Source organism: Channa argus, chromosome 10 (assembly GCF_033026475.1).
Source record: "Channa argus isolate prfri chromosome 10, Channa argus male v1.0, whole genome shotgun sequence".
In the NCBI taxonomy this organism is placed as follows: domain Eukaryota; kingdom Metazoa; phylum Chordata; class Actinopteri; order Anabantiformes; family Channidae; genus Channa; species Channa argus.
The window spans coordinates 7661082-7680637 of record NC_090206.1 but is presented as its reverse complement, the minus strand read 5'-3'; the positions used below and the strand labels follow the sequence as shown (position 1 = coordinate 7680637).

Genomic DNA, 19556 nt, shown 5'->3' with positions numbered 1-19556 from the left:
ACTTAGATTTGTGGCTCACCCCTAAGCGCCACTGCTCTGTTCAGCTCTCTAATTTTATCCTGCGTCAAACATAAATTTAACTCCTTGTCTTTTACAATGGCTGTGACTAATTCAGCAAATGTGCCATCACCCGGATGCATGTATGTCACTCACAGCAGGTCATACAGCATCAAGTCCTCCGCGCTACCACGTCCTCCTCCTCACTCCCTCCTCTCTATCTCAAGATCCGCCGCTTTGGTTTAGACGGGGGAAATCCTTAACTGAATTGCGTCATAAATACGTCAATAAACTCTCATTCACTGACGATCAGGTACCACAGTAGCCGCCATATTCGCATCTATGGCAGGATAACGGTGCTCTCGGCGAGTGTATGGTCCAGTTACCAACATCAGATATTCCCCGCACCGACCCCTCGATCCCATCCTGATACCGGTCCGCAACCATACAGCTTGCGTCTGATCATCAAAGCAGAACAGCCGGGCTTCCACAGAGGGGAAGACATGCAACGTGGAGCGGGGGTCTAGGTGGACTACGATGCCTTAGACTTAAAGAGGAATCCTGGCACAAGATGGAGGTAAACAGCGTTAGTAGTGAGGTGAGTTGATACATGCGTGTTCTGCGTATTAATTAGGCCAACATTGTTCCTCGTTTGTGCTGTCCCATTAAGTTAGCTTGTCCTGCGAGGCTGGGCAGAGCTTAAATTCGCGTCACGACCTCCATAGCACCGTGATGCATGCTAACAGCTAGCTAATGCTAACAGCTGGTTAAATGTTTATTTTTGTTGCATTGCCCGGCTCTGTTAGTTTATTTACCGTCCGTCCGGGCTTTCACTGCAGCTTGTTGTTCCGCACAGAGGATGGGCTCTTTAGCAAATGACTCCTGACCTCCTTTTGGATTTTGTTGTTATTTACACTTCTCAGGAGGAGTTTGCTTTATGGCTAGCTTAGCTTGTGTAGCATTAGCATGTAGTTAGCGTTTTAGCTGACAGCTCGCAGGTTCGAAACTTGGAGTTAAGTTTTTGTTCAACCTCCACCGGCCAGTTAATGAAGAGCTGGTAACGCGTTTTTCTGTTACTTTAACAACACAATGAAGTATTTCAACAAAACTAAGTTAGTCAAAAGTTTTAGTATGTTTAGGCTAAATTTGCTCAGACTTTCCACAACAGAGGGATGGCTTGTCAGCAACACAAGTGAGCTAGTGATGCTGTTAATGACTGTAATCAAGTTATACATTTATAAAGCCGAGAGTGTTCAAAGAAAAATGAGTAAAATTTACCACTGCCTACACTCAAGAGTAACATATAACGTAACATTTTATTATATTTTAGTATTAACTATTGTCTAACCCAAACCTGTAAACCCTTTTAAACATTTGACGAAATGCTGTCCTGTGACAATCTCAGCAACGTTCTGTTTGCTTTTGCATGGAAACAAAGAGATGTGTTTTAAAGTGCAGCCAAGCAAAGCCGTCATCCTAAACCTCCCCATCTCTGGGATTCTTCTCAGTGTTCACCACCTACAGCCCAATGTGGCTGTCTGACTGCTGTGATTTTGTGTCAAACCAACAGAAATCTATTGCAATATTCACTTTTGACCTAGTCCATTCTTAGTTGGGCCACACTGTGATAGTGGGTGAGAATTTGGTCACAAGACATAATATTCTTGTCTATCAGAGCAGTATATTTGCCTGGCATGGTTATCTAGACTAATTTTAACTGTCATAATATAAATGCAATTATTTTTCAATAGCTTTGTTATCCCTTTCCACAAATAACCACTTTAAGATTCTGTTTACTGAATGCTGCATGTGTGAAAGCTGCTAAGTTAGCAGAAGCACAGAAGTAAACATCAAGCTTAGCTACTTAAAGTGGACTAGTGGTGATGTTGGCTGCTTAATCCAATCTGTAACAGTTTTTGACTTTGAAGATGGTTTTTTTTTTAATCAAAGCCTTTCATGCCAGTATCAGTATACTGCAAAAATGATATTGTGTACGGCAGTAAGACATCTTTTATAAATGGCTGAAAAAGGCTCGCCTGGTTGCGCTGCAAGTGTAGGCTGCACTCTGTCACAAGCCCTGATGAGCCAAAGCAAAGGTGGGAGTGAAAATGTATGTGTGAATTATGACACAAGCACTGCCCTGGCTTTGGCTAGCCTGGATGTTACACTTTACAGATGCACTAGGGCTCGCTTTTGGCCATTTTTCTCTTTCATGTCTTGTTTTAAAGTGCACATCTTGATGGCCTTAGAATACATAAAACACAGCATGCACATCTACTGGTTTTGCTGGCCTCTGTTCTGTGGATGTACGTGAGTGTATGTTGGTGGCTCCACCCACTGAGTGGGTTTGCGTAGCGCTATGACTCATCCCCCCTCTTCAGAGGGTTGATGGAATTCAACACACAAACACACTGGACTGAATACATCATGGAGGCTGAGCCTCAGCACCAAACTGAAATATGCAGACCTGGTTAATGTTAGAGCAGGATGATTAATGTCTAATTAACTTGCAGATGCTCAGATATTGCATTCCTTTGCTGATACTATCAGCGCTGTGTATGGCTATTTAAGTAATGAAGAGATGGACTTAAACAGGCTCTTAAATGTAACTCTGAGGTGAGCAAAGCATGCATATCTGCAGTTATTTAAATGCAGCCTCTTGTGGCCACCACCAGCTAGAAGTTGGAAAAGAATCAGAACCTACAGTAGTTTGTTGTTAGGAGGCTGAATGCTGACAACAGCCCTAGCAAACATCAGCCTCTCCGAGCCAGTCAGACATGTTGTTTTTGCCCTGACTGGGGATTAAGCTAGAATGCTAATAATGAGGGGCTTTTATAGGGACAGGATGAGAGCTGGACAGCTGGACAGGCTTAGAGTATGGACTCCATACTGTTTGACACCAAGCAGAGCATCAGATGGAGAAGTGCAAAACATTTGAAAAGCATTGTTATTGCATGTGACTCATCGATTTCATCTGTTGAATGTTCCATCATACATGTGGGCGTGCTGGAGCTGTAGTCATAGTCCTGCTCAGCTGAAAACAAGGATGAACAAGCTTTGTGAAAGTGTTTAGTGTTGCTGACTGTTCTGTTGAAATTTCTTGGTCTGGCTGCAGATCAATGGACATCAGATCATGGACGAGCCCATGGAGGAGGGAGAGTCTTTCTCACACTGTGTAAGTAATGAGGGGCTCGAGGTCTTGAAGCATGTGTGTGTTTGTGTCCATGTAAAATTGCATATCTGCAACCTTATGTTTCATACTGATGCTGTTTGTGCAGGATGATGGGACATATAAGGAGATTCCTATCACCCATCATGTAAAAGAGGGCTGTGAGAAAGCTGATCCATCTCAGTTTGAACTGCTCAAAGTTCTCGGGCAGGGCTCTTTTGGCAAGGTGACGAAATAAATTGGACAAATCAGATATTTAGATCACAATATGTAAGCATCTATATGTCTCTAAAATTCTCTTCTTTCTCAGGTGTTTCTTGTCAGAAAGATCTTGGGACCAGATGCTGGTCAATTATATGCAATGAAAGTTTTAAAAAAGGCATCTTTGAAAGGTAAAGCAAGGTTTTGTGTATATTTACATCTATACAAAACACTGTCGTGCCTATCGCCCCTCTTTCTATCCCGAGTGATGTATTTCTCTCTCATGCTGTATCTCCGTGTTTTTTTTTTTTTTTGTATTAGTCAGGGACAGAGTTCGCACTAAGATGGAAAGAGACATTTTAGTGGAAGTCAATCATCCCTTCATAGTGAAATTGCACTACGGTAAGAGAAAAGTATTATACACATTATAATCAGGTCAAACCATCATGGTTAAGATAAGTATATTGACTCAGATGATGATTTAAATTCCGACATTATGTCAGTCCCTCCAGGATTTCTCAAATCCTTTTTTTTGACAGCTTTTCTAAAATATTGTAAGCTATGTTGCAATGTTTGTATAATGGTTTGAATTGCCAGGTCACACAGAATTCATTGTGGATTGGTTGAAATAACCGTTGCGATCGCAAATTTGGAAATTCCTGGAGGGATTGACTATTTGGTCATTAAATGTGACCTGACTGATTCCAAACCTGTAAATATAGATAAATGTAGATAAATACCATGTGCCGACAATTTCACTGCTGGACTAGGAAATGTCTGAACTTGTTGGGTTTGTAACTACCTTTTTCAAATAATCATACCTTAATCTCGAAGTCTTAAAGTATTTTATTAGCAAGGCATGCAGAAAAAGTGTTTCTTTTTAATACAGTAAGTCTGGTGTAATAGATTGGAGTTGAATCTTGAAACATTACTTCTTAGCTTTTAATTCATTTATTGAACAGCATTTTGCTCCTGCAAGTATCATTTATACAAATACAAGTATGTCTACTTATGTATACTTGTATATACACTATATTGCCAAAAGTATTTGGTCACCCATCCAAATAAATGAATTCAGGTGCACAAAGCAAGGTCCATAAAGACATGGATGAGTGAGTTTGGTGTGGAAGAACTTGACGGGCCTGCACAGAGTCCTGACGTCAACCCGATAGAACACCTTTGGGATGAATTAGAGTGAAGACTGCGAGCACTGTGTATTATGTATTTCATAAACACACTCCTAAACCTCGTGGAAAGCCTTCCCAGAAGAGTTGAAGCTGTTATAGCTGCAAAGGGTGGGCCGACGTTATATTAAACCCTATGGATTAAGAATGGGATGTCACTAAAGTTCATTTGGGTCTAAAGGCAGGTGAGCAAATACTTTTGGCAATATAGTGTACTTATAAAATACTTTTTTATTTATTTATTTTTTTTACAGACATACAATTGATAAAAAAGTTAATTTCATGATTATATCATATCAGTGAAATTTTTTTTAATTTTATGAAGCAGTTGCTAATTTAAGTGAGTTAAATTGTTTACAAGTTCCCTCATGAAACACATGTAAGATAATTATTATTATTTCTTTGGTTTCCCCAGCCTTTCAGACAGAAGGTAAACTGTATTTAATACTGGACTTTCTCAGGGGAGGGGATGTATTCACTCGCTTATCCAAAGAGGTAAACTGATGTTTTGTATTTCTTGTTATACTTAATACCTATTTGGGCCAGTTTCCTGTCTCTTAATTTTAGTATGTATTGAAATAAAGTACAGCAATCATTTTAATTCAGAGTTGAATGGTCTTTTGGTGACAGAGTTTAAAAATATTTTGAGGAAAAAGCTACATATGTCATAATGATCTTTTAAAAAATGACAGCTAAAAATTGTGTGAATTTAGTAAGCATGTGAACATGAGTGTTTTTGTATTTTACTAAAAGCATAACTACTGCTAAGTCACTTATCTCCTATTTCCTCTGTAATTGTTATTCAATTTGTGACTTGAATTTCATAAGAAAGCACTAGTGCTTTTTTTGGAACCTTTTTATTTGCTTTAGGTCATCTATTGCTTGTCAGTTAGAAGCAGAATTGCTTTGAGGGAACTCAGACAATGTGTGATTGTTCTCTAGATAGACCTTGTGTTGAAAGCATGCCTCAGAACCAAAGCATAGCTGCTGGCAATGTCAAATCAACAGATTGCTGAGTTGTGTATCCTATCTGAAATGTTGATGTTGTGACAATAATAATACTCTTGTTTTGTCTATTTGTAGTTACTGAAGCTTAATATTGAAGTCTTTTACTTTGCTGCTGTATTTCTCTCTTCTTCTGAGTTCAGAGAGTAAATTTGTCCAGTTCTTATCAGGTTATGTTTACAGAGGAAGATGTGAAATTCTACCTTGCAGAGCTGGGCCTGGCCCTTGACCACCTGCACACCCTGGGCATAGTTTACAGAGACCTTAAGCCAGAGAAGTATGAATCCAAAACCTCATCTTCACCTTTTGAGTTGACTCTGTAACCTAATATCACAGCAAAGGAGAAACACTGTGCCCGGACAGAAATTACATAGAGAATGAATTAAACTTTTATGCCCTATCCTTCTACCCCCGTTTGCCAAATTACTAAAGGTGCAGGGCACACAGTTGCATGACCCAATATGTGTCTATTGTGGCTTTGAATAAATTACTCTAAACCATAAATTTAAAACATCAAAACTCCAAAATTAAATTTACACAAAAATATAAATGCATTGCCTGTTCAGTTAAAAACGTAAGCATCAAGTTAAACGTGTGACTGTAGTAGAGTCCAGAGTTGTAAAAAAATTGTTTAAAGTTAATTTCTGTGTTGAAACTTATCATCTTGTTCTCTTTGTCTTTCAGCATCTTACTTGATGAAGGTGGACACATAAAGTTAACAGGTTTATTTTTGACTTAATGCTAAATTACTGTATCACACACGTCATATTTGACTTTGTGTTGGACAGCAAAGAATAATTGGATTGTCAAATCAAGTTACCAGCCTGTAATTTAACTGTCCTACATTTTACATTAAATTAAGTATACCACGTTCTTTCATATCTATACGCTGACTTCAGTTTTTTTGTCATATTTGCCAGCACTTAAAGCAATTATAACACTGAAAATTATACCAATTATATCCAGTATCTTAACAATTTGATGTTATTCTCATTTCTGCTTTGTGCAGACTTTGGCTTGAGTAAAGAGTCAGTAGATGCTGATAAGAAGGCTTATTCCTTCTGTGGTACTGTGGAGTATATGGCCCCTGAGGTGGTCAACAGGAGAGGACACACACAGAGTGCAGACTGGTGGTCGCTGGGAGTACTGATGGTAAACAAGCTTCACACAAACCCACACAGACTGGCTCATCTTTTTTTGGCTTTGACATTTATATGAACCCAACTGCAAAATGTAGAAAATACAGCTTCTGTTCGTTTGCGTGTTTGCAGTTTGAGATGCTAACTGGGACTTTGCCATTTCAAGGGAAAGATCGCAATGAGACCATGAACATGATTCTCAAGTGAGTCATCAGGTGTCTTTTAATATATAGCGGAAGTGGGGATTGCCGTTACTGATATTATTTACTTGCTCTTTTCATTCCTTCAGAGCTAAGTTGGGAATGCCCCAGTTTCTAAGTTTGGAAGCCCAGAGTTTGCTGAGAATGCTGTTTAAACGTAACCCTGCTAACAGACTAGGTAAGTTTCATTAGAGCTGATTGTGTGTGTTTATGTGTAGACCTGTTGGAGTAAAACAAAATGAGGTGTGTTGATCCTCACATTGCACCACTCGCTTAGCTTGAGCTTTTTAAACATTTTGGCATCTGCTTGAATCACATGCTGAAAAGCACTGAGAGAAAAATGCGAGAGTGTGTTGATCTCCTGAAAACAATGAAAACTGGTGTGCCAGGTTAACTGAACCTAGTGATCTGTGTCTTTAGGGGCTGGACCTGATGGAGTGGAGGAGATCAAACGCCACGCTTTCTTTTCCACCATCGACTGGAATGTGAGAACAGACACACTCTCATTTCGTACGGACCCACACATACACACACATAACTCTCTCAGCTTCTGTTGTGGATTCACACCTAACAAACGGTTGGCCACAGCATCTATGTTTGTGTGTGTGTGCACGTCTGGGCAGAGGGCCAGCTCTTACTGTGTGTGCGCTAATAGCCCTGCATGAATGTTTAAGAGCCAGCAGGATGCTATTGGCTGGACTGAGCTGTTAGAGGGATTGAAGGGGGTTAATCTGGGAGGGGTCTTGGCTTCTCTTCCACATATGTTTAGACTGTCCAAACAGCCTGTGGTATGATTGGATTTCTAACTCGTATGTGTGTTTTCTGCATGTGTGTACCTGCACTTTTTTCAGAAACTGTTCAGGAGAGAGCTACAGCCCCCTTTCAAGCCTGCAGCAGGTAAACCAGATGATACATTCTGTTTTGACCCAGAGTTCACCGCTAAAACGCCTAAAGGTAAATTTACACACGTGTGCACACTCACACACGCAAAAATACTTTGCATGCTTTTCAGCCTAAAACAACTGCTACTCCTGCAGCCATCGAAACTGATCTGATACAAACGTTAAATTTAGTGTGTGTGTGTATGCTCATCTGTCTATATTATGAATTGTATTTTGTATATTTAGACTCCCCAGGTATCCCACCCAGTGCAAATGCCCACCAGCTTTTTAAAGGCTTCAGTTTTGTTGCTCCAACCCCGATGGATGAGAACAAGAGCTCCCCAATGCTCAGTATAATCCCTATAGTTCAGGTGAACTGACACACATCATCTCTACTTTGATTATGCCCTCGATCACAGATAGCACAGGGTAAATATTGCAGATTACTGCCAACTTAGTACAGCTCTCCCTATGACTGAACTATTATTACAACAATATAATTAAATGAATCAATTTAAAGGTGCACTGCACCCTGGTCAATTTAGCTGTTTTAAAAATTTTCTACCGCCAAATTCTCTGGCCCCTTCTACACTTTCCTCTAAAACTATTAGGTCAATTCCTTTTTATTTTTGCTGTAGACTGAAAACATTTGGGCTTGACATAAACAAATTAATATAGGACAAGACATGATCATTTCAGCTTTGGTTTCCAGGTATTTACAGTACATCTGGATCTGATGCACAACTTAGAAGATGGCACCTTTTGTTTGAGACCACTCATTTTCCATGTGGGCAAAAGTATTGGAACTTAATAGATAAAAGTGAATAAGACTTAATATTTAGTTGCAAACCGTTTGCTTGCAATAACTGCATCAAGCCTATGACCTGCTGACCTTACCAAACTTTTGCTTTTTTTTTTTTTTTTTGTGATGCTTTTCCAGGCTTTCATCGCAGCCTCTTTCAGTTGTTGTTTGTTTTGGGAGGTTACTCTCTTCAGTCTCCTCTTTAGCAGGTAAAATGCATGTTCTAAAGATTTTAAGTCTGGAGATGATTTGATCAGTCTACAACATTCGACTTCTTGCCCCCGATGAACTCCTTTTGTTGTTTTGGCAGTGTGTTTTGGGTCATTATCTTGGTGCATGATGAAGGATCTCCTAATCATTTGGGTTTCAGCTTTCTTTAAATTGGCAGACAAAATGGTTCTTTGACTTCTGAGTTCATTTTGCTGCTGCCATCATTTGTTACGTCATAAATGAAGAGTAATAAGCTCGTCCCAGAAGAAGCCGTGCAAGCCCAAGCCATGACATTATCTCCCCTGAGTTTCACAGATGACCTTGGCTGTTTAGGATCATGAGCAGATCCTTTCTTTCTCCAAACTTTAGCCTTTTGATTGCTTTGGTAAAGGTTAATCTTTGTCTCATCAGTCCATAAAACCCAGAATTTATGAGGCTCATCTCTGTGCGTTTTGGCAAAATTCAGCCTAGCCTTCCTATTCTTGCTAATGAGTGGTTTGCATCTTCTGGTGTAGCCTCTGTACTTTTGTTCTTCTGCAAACAGTAGATTGTATACTTTCATTCCTGGCCTCCGGAGGTTGTTGCTGATGTCACTAACGGTTGTTTGAAGGGCTTTCTTTACAGCTCTCACAATGTTTCTGTCGTCAACTGCCGTTGTTTTCCTTGGTTTGGTCCCGTTCGACGTCTATGACCAATGTTTGTGCAATGGCTCTAATTGATTTTCTTTCTTCTCTCAGCTTCACAATTGCTTGTATTTCTCACACAGCTCTCTGGTTTTCATGTTGGTTACAACTCTTAACCATAAATGCAGTCTGAAAAGGTTAAAGCCAACTCTGAAACTGAGAGTTGACATTTAGTGCTATTTATTGTTTGGAATATAATTGTCATAGGAGACACCTAGGCAACAACACAACACTCAATCACACTACTACTTTTGCTCACATAAAAAATGGGTGGGTTCAAACCCAAATGTTTTCAGCCTGCAGCAAAAAACAAAAGTATGTTTCTGTCATCAACTGGTGGTGTTTTCCTTACTGCTGTTCTTCCAATACTTTTGGTGGAGAGTGTAAATGACGACAAAATATACTAGATGATGGGGAGAATCACACATTTTGTGATTACTACGAAGAACAGTGTTCAGCAAGGATAATATAGCAAGTGTTATTTTCTTTGTAGTAACTTGATTTATTTACCGCCAATAGTGACTAATTCATCTTGATCACCTTGTTAGATTTCTGCCATTACCTTACATCTCCCATTCTGTCTATTTATCTGTGTCTGTCTTGTAACACCTCAAACGTAGTCAGATTTTGGATGGTACATTTCAATCATAATTGTTGGCACAACTTAAGAAATGTAGGCAAAAAAATATGTTGTGCAAAATGTTATTCACTGCACACAATATTTTCCATAAACATTTATTGCAGACCAAAATACATGTTAAGTTTCACACATGCATGTTTTACAGTTTTAAGCACTTATGCCGTGTTTGAATAGGGAACAGAGACGCAGCACTGCCAGTAGATCTGTGCAAAGACAGTTTGACTGCTGAATGTAAAGCAACATTACCACAGGATTTCCACTGTTTGTGAAAACTTAGAATATGGAAGATATAACATACAACACGCTAACCACATGAAAATGATGGCTCATGAAGTACACAAGCTATTTAAATGTGAAGCATTTATGTTACAGGATGTAATGTAGCATGTCTTTCCTCTCCTTTCCAGATGCATGGGGGCTCAGCCAAGTTCTCTGATCTGTACGAATTACAGGAAGACATTGGAGTTGGCTCGTACTCCATTTGTAAACGCTGTGTACACCGAGTCTCTACCATGGACTATGCGGTGAAGGTAACCAGATGCAAAAACATAGCAGTTCCTTTTTAAAGAAAATTTGTCTGACAGCCTAAGTGTTTTGTACAGTTAAAATAAAATGAATCCAAACATTTTGTACTGATGAAGCATAACTCTACAACAATCCTGAATTAACCATTTGAAACTCATGAAGAAAAGAAAATTCTAACACAACCAGAATTAATAATATTAAACTACAACAAAAACAGAGATACATTTTTTTTTTATTCTGTATGTATACAGTATATTGTTATGAATCCCAGTTCCTCACAATCTTGAACAGATATTCCAACTTATTTCCCAATTTTATTTTACATTGAGATCAGTTTTTCTAGAGTGTTGTGCAAAATTGTCTTCTTCATATAGACGAATTGTCCTGAGGTCCATTTAGAACCGATTTGACATCCAGGTGTCCACGTTTTTAGCATACAGAGAATTGTTCTTTAAAAAAGCCATCACTTTCAATTGTTATAATTGTAATTTTGTTACATTGTAAGAAGTTTTTATATTGTGTTTGAATTTCTACCTTGTGCTTTGATAACAGCTTTGCACACTCTTGAAGTGGAATCCAGCCAGTGGACTTAATGTAGTCCCATGGAATGGTTTCATGTTTTGGAACAGCTTAACAAATCCAAGATCAAACTAGACTTGTAACTTGCAAGTTTCCGGGGTCCAAGCACCCAGCGCTATTTGGATGTAATTCCTCAAGCACCATGGTGTGACTAAGAACTGGCCTTTTGAGGCTCTTGGCACAATTTTGATTTGGTACCTAAAGGAGTAGAGAGGTTAATAGCATTTAACAAGTGGGCTTATCATAGACTTACCCCTAACTGGTTGAAGAAGATGGCCATCCACCCTGAGCCTGGTTTCTAGCCTTCATAATGGAGGTTCTGTGAATGGAGGCACACATAGGCCTATTAATGGTTGATTTTTATCTTAATAACTTTTTTTGGTGACTGCCATCAGGCTGTTAGGAATTTATTTTGACACCCATACTGTTGTATCACTTTATAAAAGCGCATCTCTTTAACATCACCGTGATTTCAGTGGTTCGCTTGTGTAGAAATGACATGACCTGAGTAGGTTTGAGATTGTGGATCTGCTGCTGGGACAACAAGCTCATCACAAGCTTGTAAAAAGCAACAGATCCAGAAACATTTGAACTTGTCAACAATATTATCCAGCTAGTTATCCAGTTATCCTGATCAGCTTTCTTGATCAAATAACCCGTACTCAGCCTATACACATGTTTTTACTTATTGTTCTGTTGGGTGGGGAGAAAAGGACTGTGTACCGCTACAGATTGTTGTGATAGCCATCTTGATTAAGTGTCCCTCGATTTCTGAATAATCAGACAGTGTCACCAGCGAAGTCCTCACACCATCACATCCTCCTCCACCATACTTCACAGTGAGAACCACGCATGCAGTTACCATCACCTTCTTTGCATCTCACTAAGACATGACAGTGGGAACCAAAAATGTTTTATTCAGACTGATCACACAAAATTACTGATTCCAATGTCTGCTCTTGATGTGTATTGGTTCAAGAGGTTCTGTTTTTCTTATTGGTCTTTATCAGAAATGGTTTCTTTGCAGCAGTTCTTAGAACAGTTGATAGTTGGACAAGAGCTTGTTCTACTGCCTAAAATCTGGGAAGCATTGGTTACATTTACCTTTTTAGCAGATGCTTTTACCCCAAACTTACAAGTGAGGGACATACGCACATACAGGTGCAATCTTGGGTTTAGTTTTTTCCTCAAGGACACTTTTACATGTGGACTGGGGATGAATCACTGACTCTGTGTTTAGTGGCACAATGTGTTCTTCCTCCTGAGCTACAGCTACTTTTTGGTTCTAATCTGAGATGACATAAATTGGTTGATTTCTGACATTGATTGCATATGTGAAGCTTAATTGAGGTAAGGTGGCCTTACTTTACTTCTGGTCCAGTCTATACGAGAACCACTTTCGTCATAGTGTTTAACCTTTTTTATTATTTTTAAAGCAGATTGAGAGACTTTGGGGGTTCTTGTATTGTTCTAGAGGATTGACCTTTGTGTCTTCAAGGGATGATGAACTGTTGTTATTTGGGGTTTTTTTGTTAGCTAGTTTTTTGTTTCTTCCCAAGTGTATGACTACCTCATGAAGCTGGTTAAGATATTGCCAATAGTGTGCAAAGCTGACCAAGCCCAAGTAAAACTGCTGAAAACTAAACTGATCCGTCACAACCCAAACATCATATGATAGCATGAGCAAAATGTAATGCTGGCCATGATCGACAGGTGTCAGAACACACAAATTCATCACAGCTTGCTATGTGTGGGGCTCCATAGCTACCACATAGCATAACCACATTAAAGCCACCAGGCTATTCATTGTTTTGAATGTAGTTAATGATGCAGGTACACCAGCAGAGGGCAGCACAGCTTTAACATCTTGCTGTATTGCAGGAGATTCTAAAGCCTTTGTTTGGGCAGGGCTTTGATGTATTAAATATCTGAGACACTTTAGATTTTTTTTACCTAATGTGTAATGTCTGTTATTTGATACTAATTATGATACTAATTATGATATCCCCCCCCATATCAGATTATAGACAAAAGTAAGAGGGATCCCTCTGAAGAGATTGAAATTTTGATGCGGTATGGACAGCATCCGAACATCATCACTCTGAAAGATGTCAGTAAAATTTTTGTCTAAGCTTTTTACAGACCTTGCCGTTTTCAAGAGTTTGTCAGTATACTGACTGGATGTCTTTGTGTCTCTGTGTGTGTGGTGTTAGGTGTATGATGAAGGCAAGTATGTATACCTGGTGACGGAGCTGATGAAGGGAGGGGAACTGCTGGATAAGATCCTCAGGCAGAAGTTTTTCTCTGAGAGAGAGGCCAGTGCTGTGCTCTACACTATTACAAAAACTGTTGACTACCTCCACCGCCAAGGGGTAAGAAAACACGAATACAAAAATAGGTGAAATTTAGTTCATTTATTGTTATATCTCTTTACCTAATGTTTTTCTCTCTCCACAGGTGGTACATCGAGACCTGAAGCCCAGTAACATCCTGTATATGGACGACTCGGGAAATCCTGACTCGATCAGGATCTGTGACTTTGGCTTCGCAAAGCAGCTTCGAGGAGGCAACGGCCTACTCCTCACCCCCTGTTACACAGCTAACTTTGTGGCACCTGAGGTAAGAGTGCAAGAACTGTGAAGACTAGTAAAAAAACAGATACTTAATGTGGCACGTAAACAAGACAATGTAGAAAATTGTGAAAGGATATAAAGGTAGAAAGGAAATTAAAATGGACAGAGAACAAACAGTGGCATATAAACCATTATTTAGTTTCATTCATATTATAGTATGAGTCTCGAATAATGTAACTTCCTTTCTTGTGTGTGTGTATAGGTACTAATGCGACAAGGGTATGATGCAGCCTGTGACATATGGAGTCTTGGAGTTCTACTGTATACCATGCTGGCAGGGTAAGATAAACAAGAAGTAAATTAAAGTCCCAATATGTAATATTTGTCCTTTAACATAACTGCTTCAAAATCATTTCGATAGTACACTGACGTCTAATTAGGCAACTGGCACCTCAGGTGTGTGTGTGTGTGTGTGTGTGTGTGTGTGTGTGTGTGTGTGTGTGTGTGTGTGTGTGTGTGTGTGTGTGTGGATTACTAGCGTGCGCACACACATTTACATCAAGACATAACTTTTGTTGTTACTGGGTTTTGTTTGTGCTTAGCTTGAACATTACATCAGTGAAGATTGTTAGAGAAACCTAGGACTACTACTATTGTTAGTCTACAATGACATTAAACTATTAAGTGCATAGGAAGAAGCGGACGAGTTCAGTTTTTTGAATATTTGGAGTGAGTTTGCTGAGCGTGCAGAGTTTGGTAGCTCGTTCCACCATCGTGGGATAATTGTGCTGAAGAGTTTGCTTGTATGGACTGGGTGAAACTGAATTTCATTCTGCAACAATAGGGGCAGAGAAATCACACCAAAAGCTTGGTTATTGGGGCTTAGAGTAGACAGATTTCTTAACCATTATGACACTTTGCCAAGATGGAGCACAAAATAGGGGTTGGTGATATACACAGTAAAGTACAGAAGTACTGTTGTCACTAGTTCTGTTTATGCTGTTGGTGCTACTAGGCACATTACTGGCTAGATGGTACCATTTCACTTTGTAATAAGATTATGTGCATTCCTAACATCTGCCTTTTACCCATTAGGTACACACCATTTGCTAATGGGCCAAATGACACACCAGAAGAAATTCTTCGCCGAATAGGTTCTGGAAAGTTCTCTTTGACAGGTGGCAACTGGGATACTGTATCAGAGAGCTCGAAGGTAACAACACTTCTAAATTGTGTGTCTAAAGCCAGCATTTTACTACTGGTCAGTTTAAACTCTGCACTTTTTATTTTCTCACTTTCCTTTCTGTTCCAGGACCTACTGTCCCATATGCTCCATGTTGACCCTCACCAGCGATACACAGCAGAGCAGGTTTTAAAGCATTCCTGGATCACCTGCAGAGATGCACTACCACACTTCCAGCTCACACGCCATGATGCACCACACCTTGTCAAGGTGCGCATCATTTCTGCTCACTAACAAAGAAAAATGCACTAGACCTCTTGCTACTAAGTAGTAGAATTTAAAGGCCAGTAGAACCTCCGTGCATATGTTGGCCCAATGGATGATGTTCCAGTCTCTTTTGCATGATTTTAATCTATGGCACTTCATACACATCTAATCTGCTCTGTCACTTAAGCCAGATTGAGTATACTAGATTTGCCCATTTTAGCTGACCACAAATTGTTGTTGGTCAAATGTTTCATTAAATCCAATGATCATAAGGTAGTATTTGTAAAGGTAAGTAGATAATAGCATTTTTTTAAATTTTTACACAAATACATTGTTGTTCCTTGTTCACTTTTTAGTGAACAGTGGTTAATTAATTTTATTTTCATTCCAACCTAATTTTTATGACCTAACTGGTCAAAATGTCCCAGTAATGAAGTTTCCTCACACTCCCTCTCATTTTAATTGAAAAAGCAAAAAAAATAAATAAATCATGAGAGATCACCGTAAAACGGCACGAACACAGCAGCCAAATTGTCCTTTGCTCTGTTTTCTTTATTGGTCTAAGAGATCTCCAAGCACTCACTCAACACTGAGGTGCCTGAGTGTCTCCATCATGTCCTGGACATTTATCACGGTCAGCTGTTCTTAGACCCTCTACAGAGGGAGTGTGTGGGCAGTGTCCTTACCAAGTGCTCAAACTCCCTAAGCTGTCCCTGAGCAAACTCCTGTGCTCTACACCAAATCAGAGACACATCACATCTTCATGCACAGCAATCTGTGTCTGTGATCTAGTAGGGCAATATACAACAGAAAGCCTCTGATTAATTGAGGGTAGAAACAAAGACCAACTTTTCAATGATAGCATTGCAGCTCAGTTCTTTATTTACCAACTAAACATCAGGCATTATCAGAAAATGCAATGGAAACACGCCCTTTGCTACCATCACAGACCTCTGATTACTGGTGTTCGTTCATGTAATGCAACAGATAAGAGACAAGGCAAACTCACTGTCATACTGATGGCTTTCTTGGAAAAGTGTTACTCACTGTTTAGAGAGGAAGATTTTTTACAGTTATACTTGTCTAGAACTACAAGATGTTGTAGAAGAAGCATTACAGTTAATGCTGATTGATTTTCTACTCTTTATTCTAAATTTTTGTGTTGATGACTGTACACTTGTCATCCTGCTTAGTCATAAAACCCACTGCTGTCGGTGAACTATTCTTGTTCTTCTCTCTCCCTCAAATGTGATTCAGAGTGTAAAAAAAATGATTTAAATCGACGTACCCAGCTTGGCACCACTGCCATCAGGAATTATATTTTTCATTTGAGTCTTGGTCTTTCTTTCAGTCAGCGTGTCTCATTACCAATCAGATTTTGATTGAGGATTGTTTTAGGCATTTTATAAGTCCCACTGTGTGTTTTTTAGAACTAAAACTCCTCCCCTACCTATTACCCTGTGTTGGGCTGTAATCATGCTTCTGTTTTGTAATTTCTAAATTATGCCTCCTGATTCTTTCTTTCTGATTTATCTGTAGATAGGGTTGGGGTTGATGGCTGTTGTTTTGTTTTTTCATATAATTCTTGTGTAATACATTTTTTGATGAACATGTTGTCCAAAAGGTTTAATAACTAAATGTTTAGTGAGAGTAAATAGCAATATACTTTATTAGCTTTATAAACTTAATGGTTGATCTTTATCTAACAGTTCATATGATTTACATTGCTATGTTATATAATACTGGTATTCATTAAATAGTGCTACTACTTTTATAACCTTGTTTTGTGGAATCAAGTGGAAATACCCTAAACATTCTCAATGCTTCTCTCTTCTTATTACTTTAATATCCCTAGTTTTGCTGCAAAATGTTAAGCTTCCGAACTCACTGAAGTTCATTCTGGAGCAACAGTGAAATATTGAGACCTTATGGGAAAGTATTAGGCTGCTTTTGTTTTCTAAATCCATGTGGAAATATATACAGTTACAGAATTTTTTTTTCATACGACATTTCATTATGACAGGCACCAAGAAATTGTTCATATCAGTTATAAAACATTGCAACCAAGTGACCATTTTGCTGTTTTCCAGGGAGCGATGGCTGCCACCTATTCAGCACTGAGCCAGAAGACCAGTCAGCCGGTGTTGGAGCCTGTGGCAGCTTCCAGTTTAGCCCAGAGACGCAGCATGAAGAAACTCACCTCAACGGACATGTAGACACACACACCCGCACACACACACAATGCTTGCCCTCCAGTTTTGACCTCATCCTCAGTCAGACTCTCAAACGCAAACACCTATACACATGCACAAACAGACCGAAGTCCTGGCCAGTCAGATCCACTGTTCCCCTTTTTTAAATCTATTTATTTGACACACCCAACATATGCACTCACACTCTCCTTACACTCACACTGGACGAGGCTGCATTGTGAAGAAGTCAGCTGAAGAGGAAGAGGGAAAACTCACATATCTGTTTATTTCCACAGCTTTCATATGCACTTGCCCTCCTCACCTTTCATTCTTTCTTCCTTGTCTAAGGAAGAGGCTCACCAGCTGATGTTCTCCTTCACTGTGATTGGCTGATTTTAAGCTGCTTTGGTAGATTGTGCCCCCCCCCTCACTGCTCTTCATCTGTGCTCTGGCATCCTCCTCAGTTCTTTCCCCTTACCTTGTTTGCTTTTGCTCTCTTAACTTCTTTTTTCAAAATGTTATATGGTTTATGTGTGAGAGTGCTGGCATGATGATCTTGACTGAGGGGCATTTATGATTCTTTCCTTAAAAAACAAAAAAGATATGATGAAAGATATCATCTTCCAGCACTTTTAGAAACATAAATGCATGTCTGGACACAGTCTGTATTTCTTTTCCCTTTAAAATTCACAGTCTGACTCCTGTTACTTTGTGATGCTAACAATGTATCAAAAGAAGGCAAAATAAGCTGCAGTTGGGAAAAAAGAACAAAGCTGAAACAGCATTGTAATAGAAATTCTAATTCTATATAATAATAATAATAATAATAATAATAATAATGAGGATAATGAAGATGAAGAGCATGTGGGGGAGCTGTGGGGATTTCTCTGGGGGGGACGGAACGCACGCCGTCGAACCAGAGAGGCTGAATTTGAGAAATTTCCATGGATATCTCTTCAAAAAGACATTGTGGAAATTGTATGATATTGTATTTATTTCATTTGATTTTTAAGATTCTATTTTTCTTTCAAGTTCTGTATATATTGACATTAAAGATCATTATTGACATTCACTCGCTGAGGTCTTAGCTGATTTGTTCTGTCACAAAAATGGACTGCAGACTTCTCTCGCTCATAACAAAAGGTAAGATGCTAACTGCACCTCAAGCTAGTAGATTATGTAGGTTGAGGACACTTGTAAGATGCCCTACAGATTATTTTTAAATTTCAGTGTCATATTAACTTGTATTGGTTGCGGGATGAAAGAAATCCGCTGCAGTAACGAAGAAATGCAACACCATGTAAACCCAACACTGACACATAATCATCTTATGTGTCAGTGGTTATTTTGTGTGTTTGCATGCAGTTGCATAAAATACTGTCATCAATTGAAAAAGGTACAGTTAGTCCTACTAGCTTTGTTAAGCTTTCTGCTAGTTTCTGAAGGGACATTTTGGCTCCTTAGTGGCCAACTGGTCCATGTTATTCACTGCCTAAGTACGACCAGTGTCTATCCACTTTTTGCCCAGAAGTGTTTATGGATTATTAATTTTTTTTTTTTTATCAAAATGACTGCCTTCTGCTGTTGGAAACCAAGCTGATGTGGGCTGTGACAGTGAGCTCAAACAATGAGCTGAAAGACACAAAAAAAAGTTGAAAGAAGTTGTGAGGGAATGCAGATAATAATCTGTATGGTTTGTCACTATGAACAACACTGATCCGTTTCATTTTACCAGTAGAAACATTTAACAACAAGAAGAGTGCAGTTTTAAGCCCAAGCTCTTTTAATTGCTCCATTTGATAATTTGGGAGAAGCAGGGATTCTTCTTTTCTCTTTGTTTCCTCCCCTTATAAACCGAAATGACATGCAAAGAGTTTTTGCCACCACTAGGTGGTAGAACTGTCCAGACTGTGAAGTTACATGCATGTTTTTGAATCCACAGCATCCATCAGTGGCTCTGTAAGGTTTGTACCCTACCCTTATGTAAATGATCAGTCTGGCCAGCATCTATTTTGTCTGTCCAATCCCACCCCCACCCACCCCAAGCAAGCTTGCTCCCCTGAGACTATAAGCTCCCCTCACCACTGGTGTGTAAAGATGGTATGTATGTGTGTGTCAGAGGTGTC

At 39.3% G+C, this 19556-nt stretch overlaps 1 protein-coding gene across 3 annotated transcripts; it reads left to right on the top strand.

The window, feature by feature from the left end:
- The first annotated feature begins 204 nt into the window (after positions 1 to 204).
- On the top strand, positions 205 to 18502 carry rps6kal (ribosomal protein S6 kinase a, like). Of its 3 annotated transcripts, none has more exons than XM_067518734.1 (22): positions 205 to 595; positions 3113 to 3172; positions 3276 to 3392; positions 3477 to 3558; positions 3689 to 3769; positions 4967 to 5046; positions 5727 to 5833; positions 6241 to 6278; positions 6566 to 6708; positions 6828 to 6898; positions 6985 to 7073; positions 7316 to 7380; positions 7747 to 7849; positions 8023 to 8147; positions 10519 to 10641; positions 13236 to 13325; positions 13429 to 13587; positions 13673 to 13834; positions 14051 to 14127; positions 14884 to 15001; positions 15101 to 15241; positions 17094 to 17322. In XM_067518734.1, the coding sequence occupies exons 1-22, from the start codon at positions 569 to 571 to the stop codon at positions 17127 to 17129; spliced, it is 2094 nt and encodes a 697-aa protein (XP_067374835.1). In that variant the 5' UTR covers positions 205 to 568; the 3' UTR covers positions 17130 to 17322. The 3 variants fall into 3 exon arrangements, with proteins under 3 accessions (XP_067374835.1, XP_067374834.1, XP_067374836.1); XM_067518733.1 differs by lacking the exon at positions 17094 to 17322 and adding an exon at positions 17329 to 18502 and having other exon boundaries at positions 211 to 595; XM_067518735.1 differs by lacking the exons at positions 205 to 595; positions 3113 to 3172; positions 3276 to 3392; positions 3477 to 3558; positions 17094 to 17322 and adding an exon at positions 17329 to 18502 and having other exon boundaries at positions 3687 to 3769; positions 5717 to 5833.
- The last annotated feature ends 1054 nt before the right edge of the window (positions 18503 to 19556 follow it).